The sequence below is a fragment of the Varroa jacobsoni genome, unplaced genomic scaffold (assembly GCF_002532875.2).
Source record: "Varroa jacobsoni isolate VJ856 unplaced genomic scaffold, vjacob_1.0 scaffold_161, whole genome shotgun sequence".
Taxonomy (NCBI): domain Eukaryota; kingdom Metazoa; phylum Arthropoda; class Arachnida; order Mesostigmata; family Varroidae; genus Varroa; species Varroa jacobsoni.
In genome coordinates this window covers 1-16,563 of record NW_019213063.1, presented here as the reverse complement: position 1 = coordinate 16,563, position 16,563 = coordinate 1, and the positions used below count along the sequence as shown (strand labels likewise).

At 40.3% G+C, this 16,563-nt stretch overlaps 1 protein-coding gene across 1 annotated transcript; it reads left to right on the top strand.

The window, feature by feature from the left end:
• Positions 1-2,105: 2,105 nt before the first annotated feature.
• LOC111270589 (two pore potassium channel protein sup-9) lies at positions 2,106-13,576 on the top strand (the record flags this gene model as incomplete). The annotated part of the gene is given in 4 exon segments (XM_022850882.1): positions 2,106-2,263; positions 8,000-8,251; positions 9,059-9,242; positions 9,845-13,576. Coding segments are annotated over 4 exon segments (1,129 nt in total), but the record flags the coding sequence as incomplete, so codon positions are not given.
• Between the last annotated feature and the right edge of the window lie 2,987 nt (positions 13,577-16,563).

Genomic DNA, 16,563 nt, shown 5'->3' with positions numbered 1-16,563 from the left:
CTAATGAATTATTCTATATATATATATATATATATATATATATATATATGTATATTCGTTAGAACAGTTTTTACGAGTCGAGAACTTTTGAGTAGTTCGTTGCTTTTGAAGAAGGACCTGTTTGTGTTTCTTCCGGCGTTCTGACAATGTAAAATGTCTTCACTTCAGGCGAATTTTCCTTAAATCTGCTTGAGGTTTTGTGCCTTTCTACTGAATTCTAACAAAACTAAATGTATTTTTGAAATAGTCATTATTGCACTCTTTCTGGGTAAGCGAGGATAGATGCGTCTTCGCCGCCAGCAATTTCGTGGGGTAAACTAACTGGACTATGATACATACTAGTATTAGTGGGAGAAGCACAAGTTTACCCCTACATACCTGTGTCGGTCTACAAACATCTGCCATCACACAGGGCACGGCCAGCAAGCAGGGTGACGCACGTAAGATGCACAAACAGGCCAAGCACAGACCGGCCGATACAAGAGCTGTGTCGCCGTCCACCTCACCTGACTTATCAGGCTACTTGCTTACCCACAAGCCATTCGTCAATTTTTCGGGACATGACTATTGAACACTTCCTGCAGTAGAGTCTCTAATAGCCAATGGAGAGGAAAGAAGGTTAGAATGAAAGGGTAACAATACCATTAAGGCAGTCCTAGGACAAAAACTCCTGGAGGCGCATCCATGTTAGACTAGATGGTGTCCAGGATGTGCGTGTATCAAGGCAAGGAAGAATCCCGGCGGCGATATTTCTCTCCACAGCTTCTTATTCGGCCCTTTGTTTTCTATCTAACGATGACGTACGAAGCTTTAGCTGGATGTCGCCAAAACAAAAAAAGCGAATGGGAGATGAGGCAACTAACAGCAACCCCCCACGCCCGCCCCAGTACCCGAGATGTACGTGACCTTCGTGTGGTCACCACTGTTGTCGCTGCCGCCCCAATCGCATCACCTATCTGCCATGCATTTGGGTTTGTAGCTGATAACAAGCAGCTGGCAGAAATGTAGCAAAGGCATGCTCCCGCTTGCTGCCTGTGGCAAATCTGCTTCTTGATGTGGATGGACGGACAGATGGATGAATAAAAATGCGCGGATGCAACGAAAATGACGATGATGACGGCTCCTTGGTCACCGCATTCCCCTCCTTAGACCCTACCCCAACCCAAAAAGCTCAAATGTGAAAAGCAGACTAAGGCTTTGTTCTCACACAGCTAAGACACTCTAGTTGCTCGCTACTTTTCGTCACCTTGTATATATCTGGCAAAACCGTTGACGTTTGATCCTGCTCAATCCTGTTGATCCTTGATCGTGCGGGAAACAGGATTGCGCTGCTCTAACAGGACAGCCGCTGAGTGCAGTCCTCTTTTCTACTCTCTTTTCGTTGCAGACTCTATCGTGAGTTCATACATATATAAAGAATACTATAGTGCTCATGTGCAAGGAAATACACGACAAAAAACAGATTTTCTACGATGTATTTACTTTTTGTTTGCACGCTGGTCTGCCGCCCTGGTAGCATAATCGTGTTACGAAACAGAACGCGTATGGTGCATAGAAGCATAATTTGCTCAGGTACTATCACCTGGTGGGATGCTCTAGTAGTACATGCTATTATAGAAGATCTATGTAACAGATGGTCCGTATAATTAGAGATGTTAACCCTGTATTTCCCGAATATCCAATCCAGGACGAAATTGTTACGTAGCTCTAGTTTATTCAGTTATATCCTGGTCATTAGTGGTGTAATAGTAATGCGCATGTCTATTTTGGTAAGATGTGGTAATCTAGCTTCGGAAGCAGGTGTGGATTGACCTCGTTTGAGGCTGGTAGAAGCTAACCGTTTGCGGTAATGTTTATCGAACATGAAACTCGTAACATGCGTTTACTCTTTTCAGCCATGTAAATAAATAACTACTTCTTATTTATTGAGCTATTTGTGTACCGTACGTCGCTGGTGAGGCCTAAACGAAACAGTCATGGCTTTCTTTAGCCGGAGGTTTAGCCGTCTAGGCCACCGCGCCGACAGTTATTCTTTTATCAAGCTCTTTCCTGTTTTCATTGGTCTATAATAGTGCTCGCTTTTCGTTTTTTACGTCGCATTTTAGGTTACGGAACACAGACGTGTCGGAAACGAACCTTGTCTGCTTCGTTTCAATATTGTCAACCGTTGTTATGACAACGGGCGCCGCTGCATTTTCCGCATACGAAGGATGGGACTATTTTGATTCGTTCTATTACTGCTTTATCACACTCACCACCATTGGCAAGTATTCAGCGTTGTCTATTTTTTTACTACACCCTGATTAAAAGGATATCAAAAATTAGACGATATTGGTAAGCAAGGTAAACTACTGCTCACTGAATCATTTCAGGATAATATTTGCAGCTTAAACGCCATCTCGCTCACCTATCACCCTTAGGAGACTAAGGGGATTCCCGTATCGAGTTTGAGCGTCACAAAACATGAATACGTCGATAGCACTAGGCCGTTCGTTTACCCTAAAACAGTTCTGCTTTATGGAGAGAACCTTTTGCAATTGACTTTAAGTTTTTTCGAACTAAAAGAACTATTCTATAGAGTATACCATATTTTTTTTTTTTTTTGTCAGATGACTATGGTTGCATGTCTTCGATCGTCGATTGCCATAATAAGCATTCTTCACTTGTTCGAAGATACGTTGGTCGAGTTTGAACTGGGTCATCTACGATTGACCATGTGTGAGTCGTACGAAATCGGAGGCATTTAGATATTCTATTTGGGTTATTAACTGCTGTAAAGTTAAACACCAGAGATTCAAAGCCAGAGGGAAGTTGCTGACATTGTACCTACGAAACGATATGAATAGTAGCGCTTCAAGTTCATTTGAATAGTTAACTATGGCTGTGGTGAAATCGTTAGAAATACAACATTTTGATTCATTGTAATGCCAGCACGACTCAGATCACCTAATGTATGCAGACAGTTAACAAAGGAAAGATAAAACGTCAATTCAAAGTCCAAGTGTTAGCATACGCTCAATTAGAATACCCAGTAAGTACAGGGATGCAAAACACCTAGTTTGAGCAAAATCTATATCTTACACCTTATATCATTAAGTTTTCTACCCCGGATGAGAAAACTGATAAATTTTTGCCGGAGGATTGCTCGAACCCGATTAATCGATGAATATCTAAATACAAGAGATATCTAAATAGAACAGTTTACCTTGACAAGCATTAAACAAAAGAAGTTTACAACAAGTCGTTGCTAATATCTAGCGCCTTCGATTATCTCCCATTGCTACTGGATATTAAACGCGAATAACGCCGCGATCGTGTCTAGTGATTAAGGGTAAGGAAATTTCGTCTATGTAAGCGTCTGTGAGAGTTTCCGTTCGGGCTTCTGGATATCATCTGCATACGGGCTATTGACAGCCCAGCATGGCGCCGCTATTGTTTTTGAGACTGCTCTGACAGCGGCGGCGTGAAGTGACGCTGGGTTGTTAATCTAAGCAATGGGGTGCTTACCTGCCACCAGCCTATCTATAACATCCTATGACAGACGGTGCTTGGTGGTAAGTTGCCTTGGTCCATTTTCAGAACCGAATACTAAAAGTCCCTGCAATAGGGCAACGGAGCTATAATGTAAGAGATTTAGGAGAGACTTAGACGATTAACATAGTAAAACCATGTTAATCGAGTGTTAACTGAGATTAACGTAACGGTAACAATTGTTATTGTTATTTCATCAAAGTTACCTTATTGTGTTCGGCTATGACAGTTTGTAAACAGTCTTTGTGCGTCCGAAGGCATAACTTACCAGCAGCGTTATTGGAAATCGAGAGCGTAAATAGCGGACTTCAAAGCAGTTAGATTTCAAGTCACCTACAGCTATCTTGGATTTAGCAGAAAACAAGCGACATGAACATTTTTCTAATGCTTCTAAAGGGCGTTTATTGTTAACCATTCCCTTACACTGCGTGGTTTTGATATGACGTTAACTTAAGAAAGTTATATGCAGTTAAGCGCGGGTAAAATATGGAAGCACAGCTAGTTATCGATCATGTCTGACTCACAATAACAAATGTTTGATTCTGTGAGCACATGCCCATGACACACAATTATATTTGAAAAAAGGTAAACATTTTAAAACCGGAATTCACTACAGTTACGCTTCCAGACGAGGAAACGACCCTGAGATTTTACCTACAATTTTACCTACTCCATGACTACCTTGCTGTCATGAAAATCGGACCACGCTTTACTCACAGCGAATAGGCTTGACCATCCCAGACGTCTTATGCTCATTGTAGGAGCGCTGGCATTAAATGCACTAGTTCATAGACCCGTGTTATTATCGTGATTGAGGTCTATAACCTACCGGTCCCATAAAAACCTAGAGTGATATATAACCTGTTCTACCTTGAGTAGTCCGCAGATATCAGCCGACCTGAGACCTGTCGTACGACAGACGAACGATGAAATAAACTCAAATCATTAGATCGAACGATCCACAAACAGTCTCAGTCCTCCCAGTAGCAGATGATGATTCATTCTCGTGTGGGGCGCTCTGCAAACAAAAAAACATTTTGGATACGTTCTTTTTGTGTCACTAGTTTCCAGAACTACTTACGCGGTTTATCTTTATTGGGTTATAAAGACCCAACCATTTACTTGCTATTCAATGAGACAGTTATATTTGCATACGTTTATGTTAATATTTGATAAAATTGCGTCTGCAGTACTTTCTCTTGCATGAAATCCCTTCATAGCTGTATTTTTATGTTCCTGCATCATTCAGGAAACGTCGCTGTTTGACCATTGCGTTCGAGGCGATGAAACCTATCTAGGTAAATACATGCATATCTAAGCGGAATATGATCAAGCTGTATACAGAAACAAGTAACTTAATTATACTAAACTGATACTTTGCGAGTCGTTCACGACTGCAGAAATAGCCTGCCTTCAAAGTGATTTACTGAAATTAGTTAGGTTGTTTTGTTGTGGTAAAATTAGAATGTTTTTGATGTCGTCTGAAACTAACTACGATCATAAAGAAATGAGTCAACGACTCCAAAAGCGATCAATCCGAACAATTTCTCAATAAACTCTATTAAATTTGATACGAACGCACGATCTATTGTAGATAGTCTATTATATTCAAGTGAGATCGAGTTTGCATTGCGTAATTTATACAAAACACATTTATTATTAAGCTTGATACATCGTAAACTTCGAGTACGTTGCTAGAATCGTATTATTTGTTTCAATTGATCAATAATTCGGTCCAGTTAATGGCTTATCTATGTAATGTATTTAAAGGGCACATGGCCAGACTCTAGAAGCCACAGCTTGTCCTGCAATTATATACAGAATCGGCCGAACACTAGCCGATGGCTGGGAACTAATCTACCGATATAGGTAGGTAGCTTGCCCTGTCCGCGGGATTCAGAGAAGCTGTCAAACTTTCGAATCATTTTCATTTATCATACATAGCATTAGAATATCCGTGGGGGATATATAAACAAACCTCGACTTTTCGACACATCTTTACTTCACCAACCCGGAAAATAAGGCCCAGTCGTGCAAGTGCTTATTTGTGTGTACAAGAGTCTTTCGCTTTCTTGTGATGTATGCTCGATCGCCAAAGATCGCATACTCATCGTTCGAGAGAAGACGCATCACCTCTTTTCCCATATATATATATATATATAATTAAAAGTAATTTGAAGTCCATCATTACCGACTATCCCATAAAACAAACATGTGCGCGAACCTTTGTATCACCGTATCGAAAAATCTGGCTTCGTTTGTATGACATGAAATTATTTCTCTAATAAAGAAAATGCCTGAGCCGCCTCCCCAATCTCACAAATATAATTCAGTTGAAGGTTACGAGTAGATGTCTAGATATTTCGCTTTAGCTGACGAAGCATATCGAACAGCTCTCGGGCTAGCAAATAGAATCGGGCAAGCACGGACTAAGCGCGATCTTATAATACATGTACATGCGTGATACTTCATGCCAAAATCGTTTGGCGCTCATAATTTTATCATTTGTACACAAATTTCATATATTTATCCTCTCTCTTCAGGTAGAAACCATTGATAGTTATGTAAGTGGCCTATTTTCGGTAGAAATATTATGTTATCGATGAAGATACGATTGAAGATTGGATTATATCGTGTTCCTATGTATGCATCGTTTGTATATCTTTGGAAAAGTTCCCTGCGCAAATTTGTGTGTAATGGTCACAAAGCCTACGCGAAGTTGAATAATAAAAGCTGAACAAGAACGATATGTTAATGCCGTCTACAACGAGATATGAAAACTGGTTATCTTCAAGCACGTCCCGCTCAAGCGTCAAGGCTGCTCTTTTCAACTCTGTGAAAACACTGCCAAGAAGAATCAATCAATGGAGCTCACAAAATGCTAGCTTTTGCCTTAAGTTTGCTTTGGTCGATACAGGACATGGCCGGGGTATTTAAAAAGAACTAGGAATTTGTGTCCGCTTTTCGCTGGACATGCGGTAAGACGGCTATGTATTTATCTCGCTTGTTGGTGCCGGCTACCGTTCCAGCAAGGGAACTTCCCAAAAGTTCCCCAAGTAATAATGGGAGACATACACAAAACGGTGCACCCAAATGCCAAATCTACATTTCCCCCATTCAAATAAGATAGCTGAAGAAGGGAATCGAGAGAAGCATCTAGTTAGGCGTATGCCTGTCTAACTGCGACATGCTAAGATTTCTGATATTGTATTTTTCCAAGGATGTTTCTATGAGCGACAACCTTACAATTATAAATTTTTCCAAAAAAGACATGGACACCCGTGGCAATGGAACAGCGGTGACGTGACTGCCTATTTCATAATGACTTGGTTTGGAAAGTAGATTGTGTTTTTTGAAAAAAAAAGATACCCAAAGCAGTTCTTCGTAAGTGGATCATAATTAAACCACTCAATATGTCCTCGGCGAACGTAAACGTTTCTTGCGTGGCCTAAAATTTCCATACGAATAGACCGATGCACAGTATATAGTGCAAATACATACAGAGATCAACGCTGACACTAACCTATTTCTCTTAACGAAGGGGAGATTATACACGCAGCAAACGTAGATACCCTCTTAGCTAGGTATCTCTCATAATTACGTTAAGTGTTTCAAGCTGTTTTTATCTGAAGCTGCCCTTTTTTTTTGTTCAGATTTAATAAGCAAGCACGTTACCACATTTTTGATTAGTGTATGCGTGGAATAGATACTTTGATTATAGCTCCCTGCGAGAATCTTCACAAACTATATGTCGACTTACGACATTTGCCCTAAAGAGAGCTTTGGCATAGTTGACCTATTCTTACGAAGTCCAGGCCTCAGGGAAACAGTTTAGAACATATTTCATCAAGCAAATTTAATAAGCAATCCGGAAGAGCGTGTGTTGCGCGCGAACATCTAAACAAGTAAAAGTTACGTTCAGACCGACTGCAACGGTCAGCTGATATTGGCTCTTTTGCATTTGCAAAAAAAGGAGGTCTTAAAACGGAATTACCGCTACGTGCCATTTTCATACAGTTATGAAAAATCGATATGTTGCCATACTCTTCTACCAGCCTATAAGTCCTACTGAAGTATCAGCGAAGGCAAAAGTAAGAGCTGGCCTGAAAATGATAAACAGTAATTTTTCTTGTGCAGCGGTTGTCCTAACTCGCCGAACGTGAAATTTATTCAGGATAGAGAATCTGGTTTGACGTTTAAATAGAATGATTTTGTTTTGCTGAGTAGTAAAGTTGTACACATAAACTATTGGCCGCCGATCTAATAAAAACAAAAGAAACTTCGACATCGACTGAAGCACGACAGGGCACTTATCGGTTCATGGTAGGACGTGTTACGGTAATACAAGTTAGAAGAACTGAAAAAGAAGGGATCTTCAAGCAATCCAGAACAAGAGACGCAGGCCTGCTTGGCCACAATCTAATACGTACATTTTTCATTTCGATCTGTTTTTTCGAAATCTCCACAGGTTTCGGAGATTATGTAGCACTTCAGTCTAAAGAGCATTCGCTCCAACGGGTAGAATACGTGGCCTTTTCGTTAGTGTTTATCCTGTTTGGTTTATCAGTGGTATCTGCGGCCATGAATCTGCTTGTTCTTCGATTCCTCACGATGAACACTGAAGACGAACGGCGCGATGAGGCAGAGGCTATTAACGCAGCCTTGGAAGCCGTGCGCCTCGAAGGTGACGTCATTACTGCAAACGGGTCCATTATTTCCGGTAAGACAGAATCCTTTTCCCCAACAATGTATGCACTGTCCGTACATGAGTACGAATAAATCTATAATATTTGTTCACATTTACCATATATCATATGTATATAGTCGGGTGGAAATGAATTTTGTTTTGGCAAACAATTTTGTTCTATGGAATGGAACAAGCCACGACGGGAATTTCGCCGCATCAGTAGGATGATCAGGTCTAACTGATGTAGCATATTAGCTCGTACGCGTCTAGCGTTCGAGTGCCTTCTCAACAAGGGTGTAGGTGGTTTCTGTTCTTCGAATTATCTTGGTATAGTTGTCCTTCAAATCTATTCTCTAGAATAGTTTCATAATACATATGGCTAAAAAGCGAGCAACATAGGCCTTACATGTGCCTATGCATTGCCTGAATACGTTGGCCACCTGCCAATATTTGGCAATTGTTGTAGTTTTAACGGCATCACGTGATCGTTGGCTGATCACTGCTTTTACATAGTGCTACATTATAAGAAAAAAAAAGTTTACTTACTTTCGTTCTGATTGACGTTGCTGATGGTTTCGTGGTATTTTAGTTAAGCACCATGTGCATGTACACTCATGTTTATTATCAGGCCTAGACCGAACCGTACTTTGGAGTCGTCGATGCTTTTAGCTGATTGAGAAATTGCGATACGCAATAGTTAGAAACCGCCATGCGCAATAATATTACAATTTCCGATCAGTCATCGGTACGATCAATGGTAACCTACTTTGCTCATTAGTAGGCACATCGCTATCATGTTGATTTTCGTGAATGTTTTCCTCATTTTTACAACCTGCGCAGGCCATATGGGCGGTTATCGAACAAACCTCGGCAATTTGGGCGGTGGACTAGGCGGAGCCAGCGCGACCGGTTCTAACAGCGATATTACCTCGGTGTGCTCGTGTACATGCTATGCCCATCGACGACCCAACAACAACGCCGTCTATCGAAAAACGCTACAAGCCGCTGCTGCGGCTGCTGCCAGGTACAGAGGACTTTGATAATTACGATAACAACGGTAATCATAACAATAACATAGTCAAATTATATGACAGGATGCAGGAAGTGTTAACTGGAAACTTACTATATGAAATTATGAAACTGGCCTATGATAGTTTGGCAATTTCAAACAAGTTTTGTTACCTTATTAGAATAAAGCGTTTCTATTTGTTAATAAACAAATACATAAATTCGGTTTTTTTTTTGTGGATTGAAGAACGATACATCTAACAATATAATGTTACTACTAATAACAATGGTAAAATGGTTATCAATAGATTATTATTATGACCAGTGGTCAATTTCAGTGAGAGATATGGTTCAATTACGCACAGGCGACGATAACTTATATTACCGGTGCTTAATTTATCCAGTAAAGCGTGCCGCTTGAACATGTTAGATGTGCCTAACTAAAATTACTATGCACGAAAAGTAAGACTTGTAATAGAATTGATAACGAATAGTAGCCCCATAGCTGGCGTTTGACACATGCGTCTTTGCTTTGAAGGGTTAATTTTTAAGAATTACTAACGATCTTTGTACTTTTTGTTTTTGTAATCCTGTACTTGTGGTGTTAATCCGATGCAGCTCCCGGCGGTCTTCCTTGGCAATAGCGCGACGCTTATCAGTCAAGTATTCACCCTCGCAGCTGGTACATATGCTGTCCGCGGTACCGGACCTCCCATCAGGTCAGCATCGTCCACTCCATTCATTGCGGCAAAGTGACGACCCTATAGGAATGGAAGGAATTAGCCTTGACAACAATGGATTACAGAGTGTGCCCGTTAGCGGGGGTCAAGTTCGAACAGCATCACGAGGGGCATCCCCTGCTCCTGGAGGAAGGCCATACTCAGCCATCGATCACCTGGACGCCATACAGCAGCCTCAGCATATGCATCACGATTCATTACTAGACTATTCCGATCAAACCCTATTACAGCCGACGCTACCCTACACGCTTCTTCCTGCAGCAGGTTGCGGCTGTGGGACTATGGCGAGTAACCTCTATTATCCCATAATAGCACATGGCGATCCTGACGAGCCGCTTTACCATCGCCCACACCCCCCGCATATTGGCTTTGCTGCAGCCGCAATGCAGCGTCAACATCGAGCATCCATCTGACATGAGCCCATGATCATAGGTAAGGAACAATTACTGCGCGATCAGCAATTACTAAATGAGAGACTAGGGTGGCCAGACCATATGCTAGATACAGGGGAGCCAGAACTGTACGCTTTCAATGACAGCCCGATCGACGGCGAGTTCGAAGACGCCACCGACCACGAGTCAATCGTGCCACACGTAAACGAAGTTATCGATCGGCAATTACTTGAAAATGACGAAACGGACAGAAATATGTGTGTTAACATGGCAGGCAGCGAAAGTGCTTGTTCTACTAGAACTCTGCTTAAGAAAAGGGCAGTTAATGAAGACGACAAATCTTTAGAATTACCCTCCCATTCCATGCCTCCCTGTTATCAGATTAGCCTGAAAGAGGTTCTGCTATAACACGCAGCCCGACCCAAGTGTACATATGATCTATACATACACGATGTATTGAAGGCTACAGCAAAAATCGATGAAACTCTATGTGTATACCAGTTACTTATGTGTATAGTGATACAGGATAGCTTTGAGACGTCGGAGACAGGAATATTGCACACCAGAAACACAGACCTGAATTGCTCGATTTTTAGAGAATGGGTTATTCATGAGCCTTCTGAACCTATTATTAATATTGGCCTTCCCCAGCGTAACAAATCAACAACAAGAAAAGAGATCTCGAAACACGTTACTGCCCGAAGGTATGTTACTGGAAGCAACCTGATACAGGAACTTTCAAAGGAGAGAAAACAAAGCTTCAGGTCACAATGTTTCACTTTATAACTAATAGCCACATTCATCCATTCACTAGATTATGAATGATTTTTTGTCAGACTCACGATCATCACATGAGAAGTGTTGAAAGGCAGCTAAGTGCCGTTGAACGAAGCGAAGGCCATCGTGGGTTTTTGAATAAATAAATAAATACTTAATCGATCAAAATAGCTGAAACAAATTAGAAAGATTTTTACCAACGTATATCAAACATAAATATTAGGTGAATACTTAATACAGCTCATACTGTAACGTAGGCCGCGGACGTGCACCGACGTCCGACAGTGCCGAAATTGCGCCTTTTGTATACGACCCGACTATCTCATTTTTGTGCAGTATTTTACGATAAAAATCTACCTTTCCAGGACGTCGATTGTACAAATGGCCTTTATGATAACTAAAACAATTGACGCAAACGTTTGAGCATATTACACAAGAAACATACGGTAGTTTAAACTGTGGGCTCCCGAGTCATCGATTCATATTGAGAAGCTGAAATCAGAATTATACTATTGAACATTCTTCACCGATCGGTAGTGTTGGACACACACCCGCGAGGTCGAGACTCGGCCTTCACTTGAGATCTAGCAAGTTTTCAATTAAGTTAATTTTGCATCATTGGTTCGGCGCGCAGTTACTTTTGCGGTGTGGATCAAATCGTGCCATGCAAAATAACTTGCCCAGTGTAATAATTAAAGTATGCCACGTAGCCTGAATAGGTTATTTGGTTTTTCCTAGCCAACAGTTTGTCCTAGTACATATCGGGAAACTATGCCGTTTACGAAATACTCGATACCGTTCGCATGGCAGAGCGTGAAAAATTCAAAATGTTACTTAGACGAACTATATAACATATAAGGCAAGTATCCTAGCAATATCCTTAAATTATACTACGGCTTTTCATTGGAATATTAAACATGAGTTGTGAGGGGTTAAGTCGGCATTGTAGGAGTAAGCTCTTTTTTGTCAAGTACATTTATAATTCTCTGTAACGAATACGCTTGAGAACGCTATGATTGCTTTCAATTAAACTACCTCAATCACCTCAACTTAGGGCCTTCGAAACTTCTCATGACAGTTTCTCGTAAGGTCACCGCAAACAGCAAATGCTGCATTACATGGATGATTGTAGACTAACGGTCAACGGGATATCGCACAGAGGGTCCAAGCAAACGCTATGGCAGCAAGCATATTGAAGAGACGATAAATAATCCGTTCCTGCAAAAACAGCCTGTCGAAAAAACATGTTCTTGTATCACGAACAAACAAAAGACATTAAATCTACATAGTTACCGATAATTAACGTTTATGAACTAATTGATCGTTTACGAAATATAGGGTAGTTTCCAAAATGGCTGCGGTCGCAGTAAACTAAGCTTCCAGAAAAAGCTGTGAAGTATGTCAAGTTGTTTTATTAGGATATGACGAGAACAACTGCGCATTCGTTGCCCATTAATTCGTTCGTTCACATAAATAGCAACTGGTACACACTCGTTTTTATATATGTATGAACCCATGTTGATAATTATGAACCCTCTAGGACTGTGGCAATGGTGAATATATTACGTACTAAATTTCCAAGCTGAACGATGAAGGGGAAGATAGAAGTGAAATTCTTGCGGAAGTCATCGTGCGCATAAAAACATCCGTGTACGATTTGAGCTGTCAGGACAAGTAAGGACATGATCGTATGTGACGGTGAAACTAATACACACAACGGTATCCTTAAACAAAACCAAAAACAGGAGAATCCATCCTCGTGATAGCCCAGTGGGTAACGTGTTCGTCTTCTAAACCTAAGGGCACGTGGTGAACTAGGTTCGAATCAGCGCAGAGACACTTGCGCCGTCTGAGCTAACGATTGATGACTTATTTACCGGACGAAAAATACGAACAAAAAAGAAGCAAGGGCAACCAGTCGGTTAATGGTTGATCGAGCTCGAATCGAAGGAGGGAAGTAAGGGTCAAAGGTAAACTTAGAACGAGGTTAGGCGCACGTATGGCCTGTAAGTGGTATTGTCTAGAGAATTCGAAGGAAATGAATCGTCCACCCATTCGTCTAGGCTGTGCCTGTCAAAGCAGCCTGTAAAATTGATCGCCCGTCGAATCGAACGGTAACAAAAAGTATATATACATATATGAGAATTGTATTTACCTACTATTAATATAAGAAGATAGTGGTGATTACAACGGGAGAAGTTTATTATGAATAAATTTTCAATGTGAATTATAGGCCTATTTGAATTAGTGCAGTTTCTTAGATTAGTGTTATAGGCCAGCCAACGAAGCTCAGTGGAACATCGATAGATCAGGTCATGCAGGACAAATTCTTCTAGATTTGTAAGATGTATCATACTAAGAGAAGGCAATTATTGTAACTTATAATTACATATGTTAGATGCATAGGACGAAGAAAATATATGTTCTGTTTGGCACAAGCAGCATCACTCGTGATCGTCATTTACCAATTTTTGTTTTGTTTGACTTTTCCCTAGAGTAAGAAAATATACGTTACAAGAATACGGATCCGTGCCTTATTTACAGTCTCCGCAACTAGCGGTATCCGATATTGCTTAATTTATAGGAAGGGTTGTACTTATTGAAGGGAATAGAATATGGAAAATAGAATATAGAAGAGAATATCTCGGCATCTAACTGTGGCTTATTATTGGAAATGGGGAAAATTGGCACAGACTGCCGCTAAGATATTTCGCGTATATGAATCTTTAAGAGTTCTTAATCGCGCAGATAGAAAAGTTGTGTTTTCTTTTCAAAAGGAGGCCTTTCAGCACAAGACTAGTTATCATCCGGACGCCTTAAAATGATTTGCATATCGTTCATAATGCCGCTTTCGGGTGAGGGTCGACCATCACCATCACAAGGCTCTACTAGCATTTTGGATGTATTTGGTGTCCGTCAACTGTATACCAAGAACTACGTTAGCCTTCCATTTATCACCACTTGGGGCCCGCATATTTACTAGAGCACAGCTTATAGAACAAAGCAGAATTTTGCATTCTCCTTATGGCAGTAATATGTAAAAAAAGGAGGTTTATTTCCTATTTTGTTTTATATATATATATATATATATATATATATTACTAAAAAAAGAAACGATGGTGAATTACAAACAGCGGAATCTGTTAAACAGATGCGACCAGTCTTACGAATAATTCCGCTAATTCTAAAAGTTAATTTAACGCTAGCCATACCTGGAATTCGGCTCAGATGTCCTATCTGGCCTATCGTAAGGCCCCAGTTATGCTTTATGAAACTTTCGTTCCCTAGAGAACAAAAATATCCAGCTATTTATTCCTATACGAGAATATATATGCTGCAATTTTCGTCGAAATTAGGACATCCTAATTTCATAAATGTGCTTTCATATCTACGATACTTGTGCTGTATGTACTTGTCATTTTTTACTATCAGTACTTAATTTTACTCTAGTTTTATCTTGTACTTGACATATTTTCTAGGAAATTTCAAGAAAATGGTCAGAAATAGGGTTTATAGCAATTTTAGCTTCTACTTTCTATTACGCCTATATTTAGTATTCGTAATTGCTCTGTCAGAGACGTTGATTACACCTGTTGCTTGCTTCTATCATCAACGGACTCGTTGTGTCACACGCAAGCAATATACATGTAATAGTAAGTATAAATCGGCAATGATATGCTTGCACGCTAATAGCTTTAACCTTAAAGGCTTCAAAACTTGATCTGATACCTAATTTAAGTTCCTATTAGGTAACCACTCAGTAATACTCAAGGCCTAAAAGCAATTCATAGGGTGAATGGCTTCTCACTAATTATCGCAGAACTCCATTGACCATAATTGCCGAACTAAAAGCTTCTGGGCCGTCTTTCTCTCTGGCTAGTCTTTAAAGCGGACGGGGATTCGGGACAATAGATAATATCATCACGCTGTTCACTGCATTATTATAACGTTGACCTTCAGAGTGGTAAGATGTCCTATTCTGTTGCAGAGTGAGTTTGGCTTGGCCAAATAAACTAGGCATATTCTACCTCTTTCATCTTTCTATGCTATCGTATATTCATGTTTCGATACGGTAGCGCCATAACGTTAGTAGTTGAACTTGAAGCATTTTTTTTAACTTGATTTGTCCTTTGCTGTATGAATCAGTACGGAGTTCACATACACGTCATGCGCACGCGATAGTTTGGTTCCTGTATGTTGACTGACTGTATTTGCATTGAATTTCTTTTTGATGGCCTAGTACAGAGCAGTTGCTCAGTTCTAATTGCCCTGTCGGTCGGCACATCCTTTGGCTAGATCAGTATGTATTAGTGTTAACTATATATATATATTGCCCTATTAATTTAAAGTACTTCTGAATTAATAGTAAAGCTGTTATGTTTCAAGCTGACTAACTTAAGCAGAAAGCGTATAGCAATAACAATCAATTTCAAGCCCCTCCAATGTTTGTTTAGTATAACTTGATAGCCCTATAACGGGTAGCGAACAGTAGTATAGCCCTTCTAGGAAAAAATTAAGAGAATACCTAATGATCATCAATACTGTAAGCTGAAGTGACTTTCGAATAGGTTGTCTATACTTTGAAGCTTCCCTCTGAAATAGAATAAAAAAAAAACATATATTTATATATACTCAGCCTTATTCTTCTCAAGTGCGATTGGCGTTGTTCTTTACTTGTGTTGAGCTTTTCTCTGAGTTTGTGTCAGGTTCTCCCAGACAACAGTTCTTAATATCGGATAGACTGTTGAACTTAAGTAGCTTTAACACTTCCTCCAGTTAATTATAGTTAAACATACGTAAGTTTTTAATTCTACTTGTGCAGCTTGGTGCATATTCATCCTGCCGACACAAATTGAAGCAGTCAGAAGACATATACTTACTCCAAACAGATATCTGACGCTAAGTTTCGAGCTAGAAACTTCATGCCGATAATGGGAACCAATCGGCGAGAAGGAAGTCCCTTTTGAAATAGCACCGTTCAAAGGTACTCATGCGGGTCAAATAGGCGGTGGCATAAGGTAATTATATGAAAACAATGTCGGGTTTCAAAGCAAACGATACGATTCTACCGGCGGGCCAAATTGGACGCCAAATTTCACCAGGGGACCAACTAGCATTCAATGCCGTTTAGTGTGGGCTATGCAAAGGTCATGCATTCATCTTCAAGAACAGGACGAAGTAGTTTCCACATAACTGAGATAGACTATACGAGTGTAACTCCGCGACTAGATAACTCGACAATGTTTTTAATCAATAATACTAATAATAACAGTAATAAACTACATTCAATCCCTATCAGAGCAGTGCTAAAGCGAAATGAAACTTTTGAAAGCTCACGTGAACGGAGCTTACACGACCTTCCTCGTTTTACGCAAGTACGCCTTCTCCTTTGTTTTAACTATCTCAGATAAGAAAGATTAATATAATA